This window comes from Thunnus thynnus, chromosome 23 (genome assembly GCF_963924715.1).
Source record: "Thunnus thynnus chromosome 23, fThuThy2.1, whole genome shotgun sequence".
Classification (NCBI taxonomy): domain Eukaryota; kingdom Metazoa; phylum Chordata; class Actinopteri; order Scombriformes; family Scombridae; genus Thunnus; species Thunnus thynnus.
The window spans coordinates 17,524,484-17,539,439 of NC_089539.1; the positions used below are offsets into that span (position 1 = coordinate 17,524,484).

At 39.6% G+C, this 14,956-nt stretch overlaps 2 protein-coding genes across 4 annotated transcripts; both read right to left on the reverse strand.

The window, feature by feature from the left end:
• Nucleotides 1-218: 218 nt before the first annotated feature.
• On the reverse strand, nt 219-5,459 carry ikbip (IKBKB interacting protein). Of its 2 annotated transcripts, XM_067581474.1 has the most exons (4): nt 5,013-5,459; nt 4,804-4,921; nt 1,254-1,475; nt 219-899 (listed from the first exon to the last, which is right to left on the reverse strand). In XM_067581474.1, the coding sequence occupies exons 1-4, from the start codon at nt 5,207-5,209 to the stop codon at nt 333-335; spliced, it is 1,104 nt and encodes a 367-aa protein (XP_067437575.1). In that variant the 5' UTR covers nt 5,210-5,459; the 3' UTR covers nt 219-332. The 2 variants fall into 2 exon arrangements, with proteins under 2 accessions (XP_067437575.1, XP_067437574.1); XM_067581473.1 differs by lacking the exons at nt 219-899; nt 1,254-1,475 and adding an exon at nt 1,668-3,360.
• A 2,811-nt stretch (nt 5,460-8,270) lies between these two features.
• On the reverse strand, nt 8,271-14,254 carry arfgap3 (ADP-ribosylation factor GTPase activating protein 3). Of its 2 annotated transcripts, XM_067581736.1 has the most exons (16): nt 14,064-14,254; nt 13,300-13,418; nt 12,609-12,681; nt 12,364-12,495; nt 12,086-12,166; nt 11,886-11,964; nt 11,722-11,781; nt 11,557-11,603; nt 11,300-11,454; nt 10,884-11,015; nt 10,662-10,787; nt 10,407-10,559; nt 9,873-9,993; nt 9,492-9,579; nt 9,201-9,325; nt 8,271-9,096 (listed from the first exon to the last, which is right to left on the reverse strand). In XM_067581736.1, exons 1-16 carry the CDS (start codon nt 14,130-14,132, stop codon nt 9,079-9,081), a joined length of 1,578 nt encoding a protein of 525 aa, XP_067437837.1. In that variant the 5' UTR covers nt 14,133-14,254; the 3' UTR covers nt 8,271-9,078. The 2 variants fall into 2 exon arrangements, with proteins under 2 accessions (XP_067437837.1, XP_067437838.1); XM_067581737.1 differs by lacking the exon at nt 11,722-11,781.
• Between the last annotated feature and the right edge of the window lie 702 nt (nt 14,255-14,956).

Consider the following 14,956-nt stretch of genomic DNA (forward strand, 5'->3'; position numbering starts at 1 on the left):
ATTTCACCACAAAACATGAAAAACCCAAGAAAATGAGGAGCCCAGGATGGAAATAATCTTCATCCTCACCTTGTTTTGCCACATTCAATATTAAAAAACATGTTAAAACTTTTAGAAATGTTGACAGGCTAGCTGCGGGATTGTTCACATTTACACTTCTTACTGTGCTTCAAGGTTGTTCAGACAGTCAGAGTTTGTTCAACAAAGTTTCATATTCATCAAATTTGTACAAAAAAGGTTTATTTCAGTAAACCTTCACACAGTAGTTTGACAGCTGAGCAAAAGCCAAAAAAAAAGCAAACAGTCAGTCTCCACTTGTCTGAGGTTGATGCTCATGTTGGTTGGTTTATTTCTCCGATATCAGATAGATCAGCTATTTCACTGACCTGTTTACTAGTAACACTTAAATCTCCCTCCACTGCTGTGAGGTTAGCCAGTGTCTGTCTAAGCTCAGCAATCTCTTGCTCTCTTTGGGTGAGATCCTCTGCTAGTCTTCCTATCCGAAAAATCAGATCTGACAGCTGAGGCTCAAACGCCTGGAAGTCTCTCTTAATAGCGGCCACCTTTGGTTTCAGGTCACTGGCAAAGGTCACTGTCTTTATCAGGCGAGCTCTGCCGCTCTCTAGCTCCATCAGTCGTTCAGAGATCAGCTTGTCAGCAGCGGTGAGCTCAGGGATGCGGCGGCGGAGCTGCTCTATGGCTTGAGTGTTGCGTTCAGATGAAGCGCGGAGATTTGAGACCCGGTCGATGCTGTTGGCCAACACATCGCCGATGCGTTTGACCATGTTGTGCTCAACCTGAGCCGTCTTATCTTCCAGCTCCCCCAACTGAGTGAGCAGAGTCTCCAGCTCAGAGTGCAGGCCGTCCATCCTGCGAACGTCTGTCCTCACTGACGCCACCTGGAGGGTCAACACAGGAGAACAGAAGCTGAGAAACCAAACAGCACCAGGAAAAAGTTTCTATTGTAAAAAAAAAAATAACAAAAAAGTGTTTCACCTGAGCTAAATTAGCCCCTTATTTGTGCTGATTAAATTCAGATGTTCTCCTGAAGAAGAATTTAGTTCAGAGAATCCAAGAAGTTCATGTTCTCTTGTGCAGCTTTACACTTTAATTCTTCTCAACTTCTGAAGTTTTGTGCCTATAGTTTAATTTGGTTGCCTACATCTGGAATCTGAAATCATATGCGGCACTATTTTTTCCCCCATTGTCTCATCTCCTCTTCCTCACAAGAAGAAGCAAAGAAGCTCACATACCTTGCTGGCAAAGTCCTTTGTGATGGCGGAGGTGCGTTCTTCAATCTGCGCCACAGCGTCTGTCAGTGTGTTCAGGCTGGTCTGGAGCTGAGCCTTTTTCTCAGCTAACCCAGAAGCCCACTCCTTCAGCCGGCCGACATCCTGCTCCAAACCTTCCAGCTGAGGCTGCAGATTCCCCCGCTGACCCCCCAGACCCTCCAGCATCAGCTGCACGCTCTCACACTGCAACAGCACATACAATACATTGAGTGAAAAGTGCAACAACTACAGTATGTGTGGGTTTATGCAGGAGGCGTAATCAGCAGTGACACATTAAAATTCATAATCTCAGGGTTCACTTCTCTATGAACAACACAGAAACGGATGGAGCTTTAAACATGAGAATCAAATAAATATGTACAAATAAGACGTTCACACTAAAAAAGGTGATTTTATTAAATAAGCTCAGTGATGACATCATACAATCATAATGCTTTCAATAGATGAAATCAAAATGCCCGATGTCAGATGACATAAAAACACACAAAATAGTTCAGCTCATCAGGTCCAGATCATTAAAAAACAAAACCCTATTGCCTTTAAGTTCTGGTCCGTACAAAACAACCAAGAGGAGTAAACATGAAGTGATGTTGACTGACAGGTAACTCATTGATTGGACAATTTTGGTGCCCGTCACCCTGTTTTACCATCAAGTAGTGAGAAACAAATAGAAATCTGAGAAAAATAGGCGTCTTGTACCACAATATTATGATGAGACTATTTACTAAGTGGTTGCTACATTTCATGTTTTTAACATTTTTAGGAACTGCTGAAATACAACGTTATATATATATATATATATGACTAATGATATTTATTTATAAAAGCTATTCCTCTATCAGCATCATCAAGGTAACACTTATATTGATATAAGAGTGGTATAGATGCTGTATCAGTGCAAATGGCTGGCTTGAGAGTGATCCGGCATATTTCATAATATTACAAGTGAAAGCTAAATGTGTCACTCCGCATTAAACAAATCAAACATATTGTTGATTGCAATTATAACACAGAGCACGTATCCTTGAGTTTGTGTTGAAATCAGTGAACAGTTATGCAATGATTGTCACATTTGTCTGACATTAAAGTGAGGTACACATTTTATAAAACGTTAATACTGAACTTAAATCGCCGTCTAGAGCAAACAGTAAGACAGTGAAGCTCCTTTTTTCTAGCTGCATCATTCAGTGACGTCATCAAGAAGAGCTAGATCGTCCTGGTCATCTTCTTCCCACTCCTCATCATCTTTCCATTCTTCTTCCTCCAGATTATCAGACTCCTTTTCAACCCTATTTTCCCTCAACACCATGGTGAGTTCACGGACCGCCTCTTTAACCACGGACAACTCATTCTTCATCTTGAGGATGCTGTTTTGGGCCTGCAGGGTGTCCAGCTCCTGTCTGATCTCCAGGATTTCATTGAGCGCTTTCAGCATGCTGTCCTCAGTCCCAAACACCTGTAACGTCACCTCCTCCAGACGTTTCTCCGCCCCGCTCAGGTCTCCACCCAGCCTCAGGATGGAGCGAACCGCCTCCTCTACCTGCGGCAGGTGCTCCTCACACTCCTGCGCCCGGGGAATGTGCTCCTGGAGCTGAGAGCTGAGCTCGGCCTCCCTGCGGGACAAGCTGCTGAGCTGCTCCTCCAGCTTGTGGATCTGCTTGGTGTTCCAGTCCAGATGTTCCTGGGCTCGCTTGGTGTCGTCTTCCTCTGTCCGATCCATAGCGCGGGCGTTCCTCTTTGTGCTGTCCTCAAGCTCCTCCAACTTCTTTGCCAGCTGCCGGGCCCTCCGTTCGGCCTCGTTCACCCGCTCTGTGGCTCCGCTGTGAGCTTCCCGTGACTCGGCCTTGAGGGCAGTCAGGTCAGAGGTGACGGCGGCCAGGTGCTCCTGCCATGTCTCGGTCACGTTGAGGAAGTGAGTGTTGACCATCTGCAGGTTGCGGGAGGCGGAGTTCTCGTCGGCCTGCATCGCCATGATAACAGCATGGAGGGTGGAGATGTCCTGTTGGAGTCTTGTTGCCAAGGTGACGGTGGAGAGCGCCTCTTGGAGGTCGTCCTGAGAGGCGGCAAGCTGCAGCCGCAACACAAAACAGGAGGGCTGTTTCTGTGGGAGCTCTACGGTCCTCAGTATTCATGATAATACAGATACTACAATACTACTGTCAGACAGAATACTACAGTACATACAGTAGGATACACAAGTGCACAGTACACAACGTAAGTAAAAAAAAAAAAAAGAAGGAATTTCTCAAAAGCTCACACAAATGTGCTCAGACTAGTAAGCAGGATGCAAGAAAGACAATTTGTGCTCAGCTAAAAGTAGTTTTTCTTAAATTTTCAATGAACACAAACAAAATCTCAACATGCAGAGGGTTTTGATATAATTTAAGGCAGTAGCTCACTTTTTTTTTTTTAACTTGTGATCCCTTAAAATAAAGAAATGTTAACTTGTGAACCCCAACATTACAGGTTGATTATGTTTATGAGCTGTTAGAAGTGATTTTTCTCTTTTCCATTCAGATATTTATTATGGAGCTGAATAGGAACGCAAAGCAAAGATAAGAGAAATATCAGATAAATAAAATAAATTTTGTATAGCAAAAATGAAGTATGTTGTTTTCTTCTTTCTTGTCTCAACATCTCATGACCCCTTAGATTTCTCTTGTGACCCCTCCTGAGGGGTCCCAACCCCCAGGTTGGGAACCAGTGATTTAAGGAGCCTCTGCACTCATTTCCCTTCTCACTAAACCAAATTAAAACTGTCTGTCCAAATCACAATCTACTTTTAAATCTACTTTTGACCCTAACAGCGAAAACAAACAGAAAAACCATTATGTTTTCACGCAAAGGGTCATTTCACTAAAATTAAAAAAAATAAGTCTCATATTCTCAACTCCTCTAACCATGAAGATACATGTTTTTGTTTTATTTGTCCAGATTTTGAGATATCTGTCTCTAAGATTTCTATTACCTTTCATCTGTGGTGCACAAAGCACTGAAAACTTACATTTTTAAAAAACTAGAAGCAACATTATGTTTCCATGTTACTCTGGATAACACATACGAAACGCTGTCAACAGTTTTTGTAAGGGACTATTTCTTTGGTAGAAAATAGTTCCACTTGTAACTGTTCAAAGTGGGGACTGTGAACAGTTTCCTCCACTGTATTGGTGTAGAGGTGAAGAAATCTTGACCTCAGCAAATTAAACTAAAACCGTCTGCATGGTCAGATATCGATATCATGATATGAGACTAGATATCGTCATAGGTTTTGAATATTGTCATATAGCATGTGTTGTCTTTTCCTGGTTTTACGGGCTGCATTACAATAAAATGATGTAATTTACCAGATTATTTATCAAAAATCTCATTGTGTAAATATTTTGTAGTCATCCTTACAATATTGTCACAATATTGATATCGAGGTATTGAGAAGTATGTTTTGTTGTAATTTGGGTGAACTGGCCCTTTAAACGTCCACTCCTAAACACAGTCCTGTTCAACTCAAACGTACCTTTTTAGAAACTTTAAGAACTTCTTCCTCCATGTCGAACAGACTCGAAGTCTTTCCCTGTAAAAAATGGTACTTTTCTTCAATTTCGGAGAACCTCTCATTCTGTTGAAGCACCACCCTGAAAACCAAGACAGAAACACTTAAATGAGAGAGGAAACAGCGGAAAAAGCTCCTTCTAACAGAAATATCTTGACTGTTTTCTGACTTACCAGCTCAGTGCCCCGCATGCTGCAAACGACAACAAGCACATTATGCTTTTCACGTCCAAACTCGAAGAAGTTTTATTTGCTGCTGCGTTGTTTCCAACTTCTGTCTTCGCTTTTTCATCTTTGGTATTCGCAGGCGACGTTTCGGACAGCTCATCACTCTGCTTTGCCTTCTTTCTCTGCTTTACTTCACTCGGCATCTTTGCACACTGACACACTGTTAACTTTAAAGGAATTCAACAGGCCTACCAGAAAAAAGACCACCAATCTATTATTCGTTACGTTGCAGACTAAAATAAGACATTTGTCTCCCTGATAAGTGCATAATGTAGAATGATGAAGTCACAAAATGGTCCACAGCTGGGTTTTTGCGTAATGTTACAGCTATAAACAATGTTTAATCCTTTCCCTTCTTCCTAGGAAAAATGCGGCCTTCAGGTGCTCCTCGCAAGCTCGTAAATACGTATACACAGCTAACGGTGGGAGTGCTTTAGTTGGGCCTTGTGACAAATATAGTCGTTTTGTGTGGCAGCTTTGTCGCAAGCTGAAGCGATACACTGGTTTTAAGTAAAGTTATAGCTTTCAATCATAATTATCGATTTGTTGAAACGTTCAGTTAGGGTTAGAGTTAGTTCAGTTGAGCTACGATTGTGAGACTCATATTACCGACAGCACATGAAGCTCCCTAAACGCGTCAGCCAGCCACGTAGGCGATGCCAGCATTTTGCCGAGTTTGGCCACCATAACTGAATTAATGGTGTCTGCAAGTGGAGCTGATGCAATTAATAGATTGATAGAAAATTACTGGGAAACAATATTGATTATTATTTACTCATTTATCAAAGAAAATATGTCAAACTTTTTTTCTGGTTCCATCTTTTCCACTGTGATTGCTGCTTTTTCTGTTGTGACTAGACATTTGAAGATGTCTAATTGGACTCTGGGAGACTGTGATAGACATTTGCATTATTTTCTGACATTTTGTAAACTTAACAACCAAAAATAATGTCTAGTTACAGCCCTATCTACAAGAACAATTTATCTTTGGGTTACTTATATTTACAGAAGAAATAGAAAACATTTCTGTGCAGTGGAGGCTTGATATTGTAGACAAATAATTAACAGACAGAGGTGTTTAGGCACAAGCCATTTATTTGGCATGTTTTCCAAAATCTTACTTACATTTTGAGTGTCAAAAATTGTCAAAATTTGATTATCAGTAGCTTTCTATAAATGGTACTCCAAAGCCCTATACAGCAAACGTTTCATGTAGCAGTTTATAACCTACGTTACAGTTTTTATGTTTGGGTCCCAGCAGCTGTAATGGTATGTGTTAGCGTGTCCTAATAACTACAAGGAGCCATGCAAATTACACAGGCTGCTATTCTTTTATGCAACACTTAACAATATTTAAACATACCAACAGCAGAAGACACAAACAATCTTACAAAGATCAACAAGGCATCATCAAAATAAGAGGCAAAGATTCAATTGCAGTACAGTACATTCAAGCAGAAGCTGCCACGTGCAACGTCTAACAAATTATGTGCAAAAAGGTAACTAGATGACTCCACAATATTGCAATATTAAGGCGTGTGATTCAGAGATCTTTGGACTAAGGCATATAGTGATGGAGTAAACAAATATTTGGTCATTAAATGATTTACGACGTCCACTTTGCCTAGTTTTTAGTGTTTCATATTTAACAAATCAAACTCCTGAGAAGCATAAACAGTACAGAAATTGCTCAGTAATGTAATCTTCCTGTACAAGATCTTGGCATTAATAAACACTAGTTCCTTCACGGTGCATGATTAGATATCTAAGTAGCAACTTACCTAAATGCTGAAGCACAAGCTGTAGTTATTCCATATGAAAGCCATGGGCAGATATCAAGCTACTTTCCTATTGCTTTTAAATGTCTAAATCATAGTTTAGCACCACCTGCAGTACTATTTGTGTCCCAACACTGCATCTGTAACGTGTATATTTGACGGAATTAAAAGATATGGACCTGGACCTTGGCAGTACGTTACAGCAACAACAACAAAATTTACTTCAACTAGGCCTGAAAGAGATTGTTTACATTCATATTTTAAGTGGACATGTTACTGAACAGTGGGACCTGAAAGCTACAAAGAGGCTACACCGCATCAGGAAACCCGAACCTTCAAGAATCTGTTAGTGCCATTAAATAATATACCTAATTCACTGCAGATAGCTAAACACAAATTTCAACAAAAAAATTAAAACCAAAACATCATCAAAGGCACTCCTTCAAATTCAATAAATCTATGTGAGGCAATAATATCGCCCATAAACTTTAAAGTATCTAATTCCAAGCAACAGGATTAAGGAAAAAAAAAAATTAAGACATAGTGCAACTGACCTACTGTTCATCAAGCAGGGTCATTCTAGTGCTATGAGTATTCATAACAAGTCGATTGCTTAATGGTTTGTTGTCTTTTCACTTTTTAAGGAGTAGACAGACATTTAGGGAGATGGACTTATTCGCTTTCTTGCAGAGACTTTGATTGATACCACTCTCATATCTATCTGATAAATATGAGGCCAAAAGCTGGTTAGCTTAGCTTAGCATAAAGACCAGAAACAAGGGGAAACAGCTAGCTCTGCTGGCTCTGTCCAAAGGTATCAAAACCTGTCAACCAGCACCTATAAAGATCACTAATTAACAAGTTATACTTAATTGTTTAATCCATATATATATATATATATATATATATATATATATATATATATATATATATATATATATATATATATATATATATATATATATATATATATATATATATATATATATATATATTTTTTTTTTTAAAAAGTGTATCTCTTGGCCAGTTGCAGTCACTTCTTGAGGTCTTGTCGCCCCCGTAGGGTTGCCACTCACTACTCCCTGCTAAGAAATCTTCTGGCACAATGGGTCATTTTTTACACTTCTGCTTTTGTACAAATTAAATAAACAAGATATAACATCTTAATTAGTGAGCTATAGAGGTGCTGGTAGACTGCTTTGATGCTTTTCGACAGAGTCAGGCTAGCAGTTTTCATGTTTCTAGTCTTTTCACAGAGCTAAGCTAACCGGATGCTAGCTGTAGCTACAAATTGAAAAGGACAGATGATATCAATCTTCTCATCTAACTCTCAGCAAAAAAGCAAATAAGCCCATTTTACAAAATGTTGAACTATTACTTCAAATTTAGTATTTTATAGCTGCTTACGCTCCATATCATCTTGTCATTTTTAGCTACAGACATATGGTCCCAAAAAAAAACAAAAAAAAAAACTGCTTGCAGGATAAGCTTATGAGAAGAGAGCTTAAGAGAAGCTTATGTGCTAATGAGGCCAATATTATTTAATGTAACTGATAGTAAACGCAACTGAGAAAAAATAAAAAGATCTGTGGTCCCCTAAGGCCTCATTATCAGTTTTTGGTCCTGTCTGTGGAGGAGCAAATATAAGTGCACTTTGGGGACAGAAAGGACACTTTCAAACAGGTGGGAATGTGCAAGGTAAAAAAAAAAAAGAAAGCAGAAGACAACACTACAGAGTGCACGTGATGAGCGATAGTGCGTTCACCAATTAAGTACTTAAAGCACAGTTGTCTCCGCTGCTCAAGTTTTGACCTCATCGACTAAAGGAGTCAAAAAGCAAATCCCACCTTCACAAGAAGCAGAACCCTTCTCAGACGGCTACTTACAGTATTTCTAAATATTTAAACCCTCAAAGACCTCAAAGCAAACAAAGTTATATAATGCAAACTACATATTTTTCCATGACTGTACTATACACAGAAATCTCCCTTCAAGACGCCTGCAGTGGAACATAATCCCACTGAAAATATTGTGCTTCGGTCATCTTGATTCATACAACTAACTGCTGTATATACATAATCTAATAAAAAAAATAGATATGGATGTATACAGGGTTATTTTGGGGTAAATTCTGATGCGTCATACAGCAGATTTGCTCATATCTTCATCCTCTATCTCCACATGAGGAAGAGGACGACTAGTGACGCTGAATCCAAGAGGAGACACGTCGTCACTCAGGAACTGTAGTGATCCTGGAAAAAGGAAACGGATGCACGTAAGAATGTGAGAACTTGTTTGTCGAGCAAGACCTGTTTTATGATCTTTGTTCAAAAAGGTGTTTGTATTTCTGACCGACCTGGATTGAGCTAACGACGCCGCTGGCCATGACGGAGAGTTTTCCCGCGACTGAGCGCACCCCAAGTTTGAGTTGTGACATGTCAGGAGCGTTGGGCAGCACGTTGGACAGACGGTACGAACTCGCTGTGATCAAAAAACACAGAAAAAAAAAAAAACAGCCAAGCAGACAGACAGATTATTAAATTGTGCCTTTTGGTAATTATACATTTATTTATATCAATAATAAGAGGAATGAAAATGGTAAATAAATCATATATATTGAGGGGTTTTTTTAGCCTAATTCCCTTACCGGCCTGTTTCTTTGGATCCTCAAACAGGTCTGCTGAACTTATAGCGGAGCTCCCAGAAAATCTCTCCAGTCGTGTTTTGGCCTCATACTAAAAAAAATGGAAGTGCAGAAAGTAGAGTATAAACACTCCATCAAGTTAAGTAAAGTCACAGAAATTCTCCAACAACAGTTCAGGCTTCTCATTACAAACTGGTTTGAGGATATAACAAAGCTTTATGGTTCTACAGAGTCACTGTTATAACTGTTTGAATCGTGCACAATATTATATATATATATATATATATATATATATATATATATATATATATATATATATATATATATATATATATATATATATATATATATATATGCAATATGCTGCATGTTGTGATTGAATACCTCAGAGTTGTCTTGTTTCCCAAAGTACATGTCAGAAGAAATAGCTTTGACGTCAGTTCCAAACTTTTTGCGAGCTTCTCCTGTGTCTGAGACTGGTTCTGGTTTCCTCCTCGATGTGGGCCTGATGACAGATAATTAATATATATTAAACAACCATATAGTCTGAAAGCCCACATCGACATTGATCACATAGAAAATGTCACTCACTTGAGGAAGTCTAAACATTTCATTATGTCTGTTCCTTTTTTCATTCAAAAAAACAAACCTGACATCTATTCAGCATATGTAACATCCCACATTATAACACCTAAACACGTCAGATAAAACTCCTCTCAAGTTTGAACCAAAACCTTAATTTTGTTTGTCATTTTTAAATTGCAGTTTGATTGGATTATTAAAAAACATGACACTGAAAAAGATGAAATCATCAGTGAGTGTAACAGGACAAAAAGGTTTAATTCTTACTGTATCAAGCAGTCAAGAGAAGTCTGTTAAAGTGATACAGAGTAGAAGTCATAACACAGTGTCTCCTACCTGTCATCAAGTGATGTTATAGTGGAGCTCAAGAAGAAATCCGGCTCTGGTTTCTTGCTCTCCTTCAGCCAACCTCCTCCATCGCTTCCATCACCCCACCGGGAGGAGAAATGATCTGAGGTGTCGGTCTGATCCTCCAACCGGTGCAAGATCCTAAAGAAAGGAGGAGTTCAGAATAATGATTAAAATTAAATCATCGTTGTGAGAGTACTTTAATGCACTAGAGCTGAATAAGAACAATCAACAGCATCTGACCTGGAGCTAAAGGACCCCTCATCATCCTCATCCTCAGTGAACCGACGTCCTTTGCTAGTCTTGGCCGCCAGTGGACTCTCCTGCTGGATGATGTGCATGTCCGATGTCACTGAGTGAGACACTCCGCTACAATATGATCATGAGAGAAAGACACGGGAATAAAGAAACTGTATATCTCATGTAAACACCTTCCACAATTGGCAACGGGCTCGTTAGTTTTACCTCCTCATGCCGAGACCCATGCCCAGTCTCTCAGCTTGCTCCTTCTTGTTCCCCTCTAACCCCTTGAACTTCTGCTCCTCAATTTTCCTCTGCTGCTCCAGGTCTTTATATGTGAGTCGCAAGGATGGAGCGCTGAGAGGAAGAGAGAAGCAGGAGAGTCTGAATATGACAAAACAGACTAAAGAGTGCAGCAGCTAACAGAAACAGGTGATCCAAGAGTGGCAGCTGGGTCGTGTTTCGACGAGGTTTAAAGCCCTTTTCTGCTGAGAGGTACAAGACTGAAACCTGACCTCTGACCTTATAGCAGAAGGTGCAGAGTGAATCAATAGATTACCACAAAAACACATTAAATGAGCAGAAAAATATAAAAAATGATTGATGATGATGATGACTTAAATAATAGTAAGCGCTCTCACATGGATTCCTCAGGTTGAACAGTTTTCTTGGAGGCACCAGCAGTGCCGTCTTCTCTCTCTCTGAGCTTGTCGGCAGCTTGAGCTTTCTTCTCCAGCTCTGAGAAACTCTGATTGCTAACCTTCTGAGCGCCCAGACCGCCCTTCTTAGACGCCAACTACAAGCACAAGACATATTTTACAAAACACACATACTGAATGTACAGCCCATGTATGCCATAATACATTCTGTCCAACTACAAAAATATTACTTTACGTACAGTTTTCTTGGTAGCAGCTGGCTTCTTCTTGAGAAGAGAAGAAGGCTCTGGAGAGAGTTAAAGACAGTAGAGTTACATCACCAACAGTTTAGTTATAGTTCAGATACAAAAACAAGGAAAACGTCGAACATAATGAATATATTATTGTTCTAAGTCACAGCAAACCTGGATTTGCTTTTGGAGAAACACTCAGCATTTCCACACTGGGACCCTCCTCCAGATTACCTGATTTATATAAGTGTATATGTGATTAGATATATTAAGTTTGATGTGATAAATACAACTGGAGTGAGTCTTTCTGCATGTTATTCAGCGGTAAAAGTAGATACCATTTTTCTCTTCCTCTTTTAAAGACTTCTCTGACGTGGCGGAGCCAAAAGTCATTTTGGTCATGTCTTCAGGAAGAGCCTGGGTGTTACACGAACACACGTGTTAAACTTATCAATCACCAGTCACTGTAGAAAATATCTATAATATAGCATATTTATGGATTATTTCCCATCAAGGCAAAGCAAGCTCAGTCTCATACCTGTGAGTGCAGACTGAAGAAATCCACCTGCTTGTCCTCTGGTGATGTTGGTGAGAGAGGAGCCTGACTGTCGAGCCATAACTGTGGAGAGGAAGAGCAGTTAAACTTTCTGTCTCTGCACTTACATATATATATATATATATGCCAAATGTGGCAAGCAAAGAGGAAGCCAAAGTTAAATTTTATCTCTGAGGTTTTGTGGTTGCAGCTAGCTGTCTTTCACAAGCAGGCAACCTGCAGGAGAAAAGTATTTTTAGACAGTAAACCAACATGCCTACCTCAGTGCCGTGGCGTCTGGTGGCTTGAGTGGCTAAAGTCTTAATTTTCTCTCTGTACAGCTGAGCGGCTCGGCTGTTGTACTTGGCATTTGCAGCACTAACTGTGCAGCCGTGCTGATTGAAAAATCCAATCTGCCAAACAGACACCGGAAAGCAGACAGGAAGAATTAAGTTAAATGAAGTTTGTGCAAAGCAATGTTGGTATTACAATCCGTTGATATCAGAGTTTCCCATCAGGTACTCACCGCACTGGCGTTGCCTCCCACTTGCATACATCTTAACTGGAACCACGACCAATTAAAATCCAGTTCAGTAGACCTGTTTAACACAACAATGTTAGGATTATGTAGTCCAGGTTACAAAAGACATAACTCCCTAACATTTCACTCTTGTCTGGATTATTCTATTGATACTTAGAAACGCGTGCAATCATGTTTTTTCTAATTAAGAAAAACAGACACATTTTATCTTTTTAAAAGTGTGGAGAAATTACTCCATGATTGTGTGTATTTTAAAATCAATTATTATACTCTTCCCTCAGCTGAGGAGCTGTAGCTTGTCAGCAGGAGGTTCAAAATACGACAACCTGTCTTATAACAAAGACAAAGCACATTTCTCCAGTGCTGACATCTCTCTGCCAGTGGAGTTTAGAATTCAATTCAACCCCCCCCCCACCCCCCCCAAATAAAAAACCCCAAAAGAAAACAAAGCAAAACCAAAAAAAGAACAAGCACTTAGCAGCACAGTGCATTAAAGTGCATTTAGAGAGAAAAGTACATGTCAGCTCTAGCATGTCAACGAGCGACCAGCCCTGATGAGGGAGATATAAAATCCATTTTGCTGTCCAGAGAACATTGTTCAGCTCATGTATTTGTTACTATTCTTCTTATTTGATGCTATATATATATATACACACACCCTTACTTTCTCACTTACCTGATAAAGGACAGGTGCACCCCCAGAGACCTGTGTGTCCCAGAGCAATCTATACATAGAAATACACCATAGGTGATGCTAGCCCAGCTGGGGTTTTTAGCTGAGCAGTCAAAGCAAACCTAGAGGAAAAAAGAGCAAAGGACACATACAATTAAGTTTGACCTCGCAATACAAACAGATAGGGCTAAACGTATTAGGGTTATCTCCTTCCTCATTCAAGACCAATAAGTCCTAAATCAATAAAGAGACGTGTAAGTGAGCTAAGTGAAGGATGTTTGTGTGATTATAACAACAGCTGTGTAACCATGAAGGTCTAAAGTGCATGTTTCCAGTGAAATACGAGCTGCTGGCTACATTCAAACAGCTGTTGTTGTGTTTAACTGTGTTTAACTGTAAAATTAACTGTTAGATGATGTTCAGTAACACCAAAAACGATTTTAGTTATGACACAGGACGTGTGCACTTATCCCAAAAAGCCTAAACAAACGAGGCTAACATCAACTGTCAAAATGAAGCTTGTTAGCTTGCTAGGCTGTCAGTTATCAGACAGGTTTTATTTTAATCCTGCCAAAGTTAGAAAGGGAAAACTTGCCAACTACACCCACATATTTTCAACTTTACACGTGTCACATCATTTAAAAAAATCAAGCTCGTAAGTTAAAGCTAGCCTTGACGTTTCTCAAAGTGCGACGTGTCAGATATTTAGTTCAGCGGACTTCCTTGTTTAAAGAGCAACAGACCGTTTTGCTGTTTGAAACTCTCACCTTGTTCGTAGGAATGGAGCGCAGTCGCTTAAAAATGACAGAAATATCTTGCTTGCTTGGCTCTGACATAATTCCTCCTGTTGTTAATACCTGCTGGACAAAGAAGGTGCATGAAAACCAAACGCTGTGTTTGGTTTTTCCTCTACCATAGCCTAAAATACGACACGTCAGTAGGAAAACATCATGGCCTGGCTCTGATTGGCTGAAAATGACCCGTGGTTGTGTTATTGTAGAGAGGCCTTATGGGTAATGTAGTTGACATCTGCGGCTCCAGCTGAGTTTACATGTTTTTGTGAAGGATTGCAGCATGCAAGCAGCATTTTATTGTTATTTCGCCAGATGATGCTCAGTCTTCTATATCCTTCTTTATAAATAAATAAATAAATAAATACATAAATACATATATATTTAAAATTAATAACAATTCTTCATATTTTATGAGCTTCACGTTTTGCATGCTAATGTTTATCTGCAAGGAACTGACCACAACCATCAAATAAATATTAAAGGACAGGTTCACAATTTTTAAAATCTGTTTTAAAACAACAACCAGGTTCCCCCTGTTCACACTGGCTAAGTGATGGGGGCTAAAATCCAGTGTGTCCACTCATTCATTTAGTGCAAAAATGCATTTAAGTTTATCTGAAGCTTATATGAGGCTCCAGCATGTCTGAAATAGTCATATCAAGTGGATATCTGCCACATTTACAGTAATTTTAGTATCGAATTCCCTCTTTATGTTTCCCTGTTGAACTGCAGTGGAAGTATAGTAACAAAAAGAGGCACTTTGGCACTAAAAAGACTGTAATGTTGAAAGATATCTACTTGATTTGACTCATTTGGATGACTGAAGCTTCATATTAGCTTCAAATAAATTGGATTTTGGCCACCAT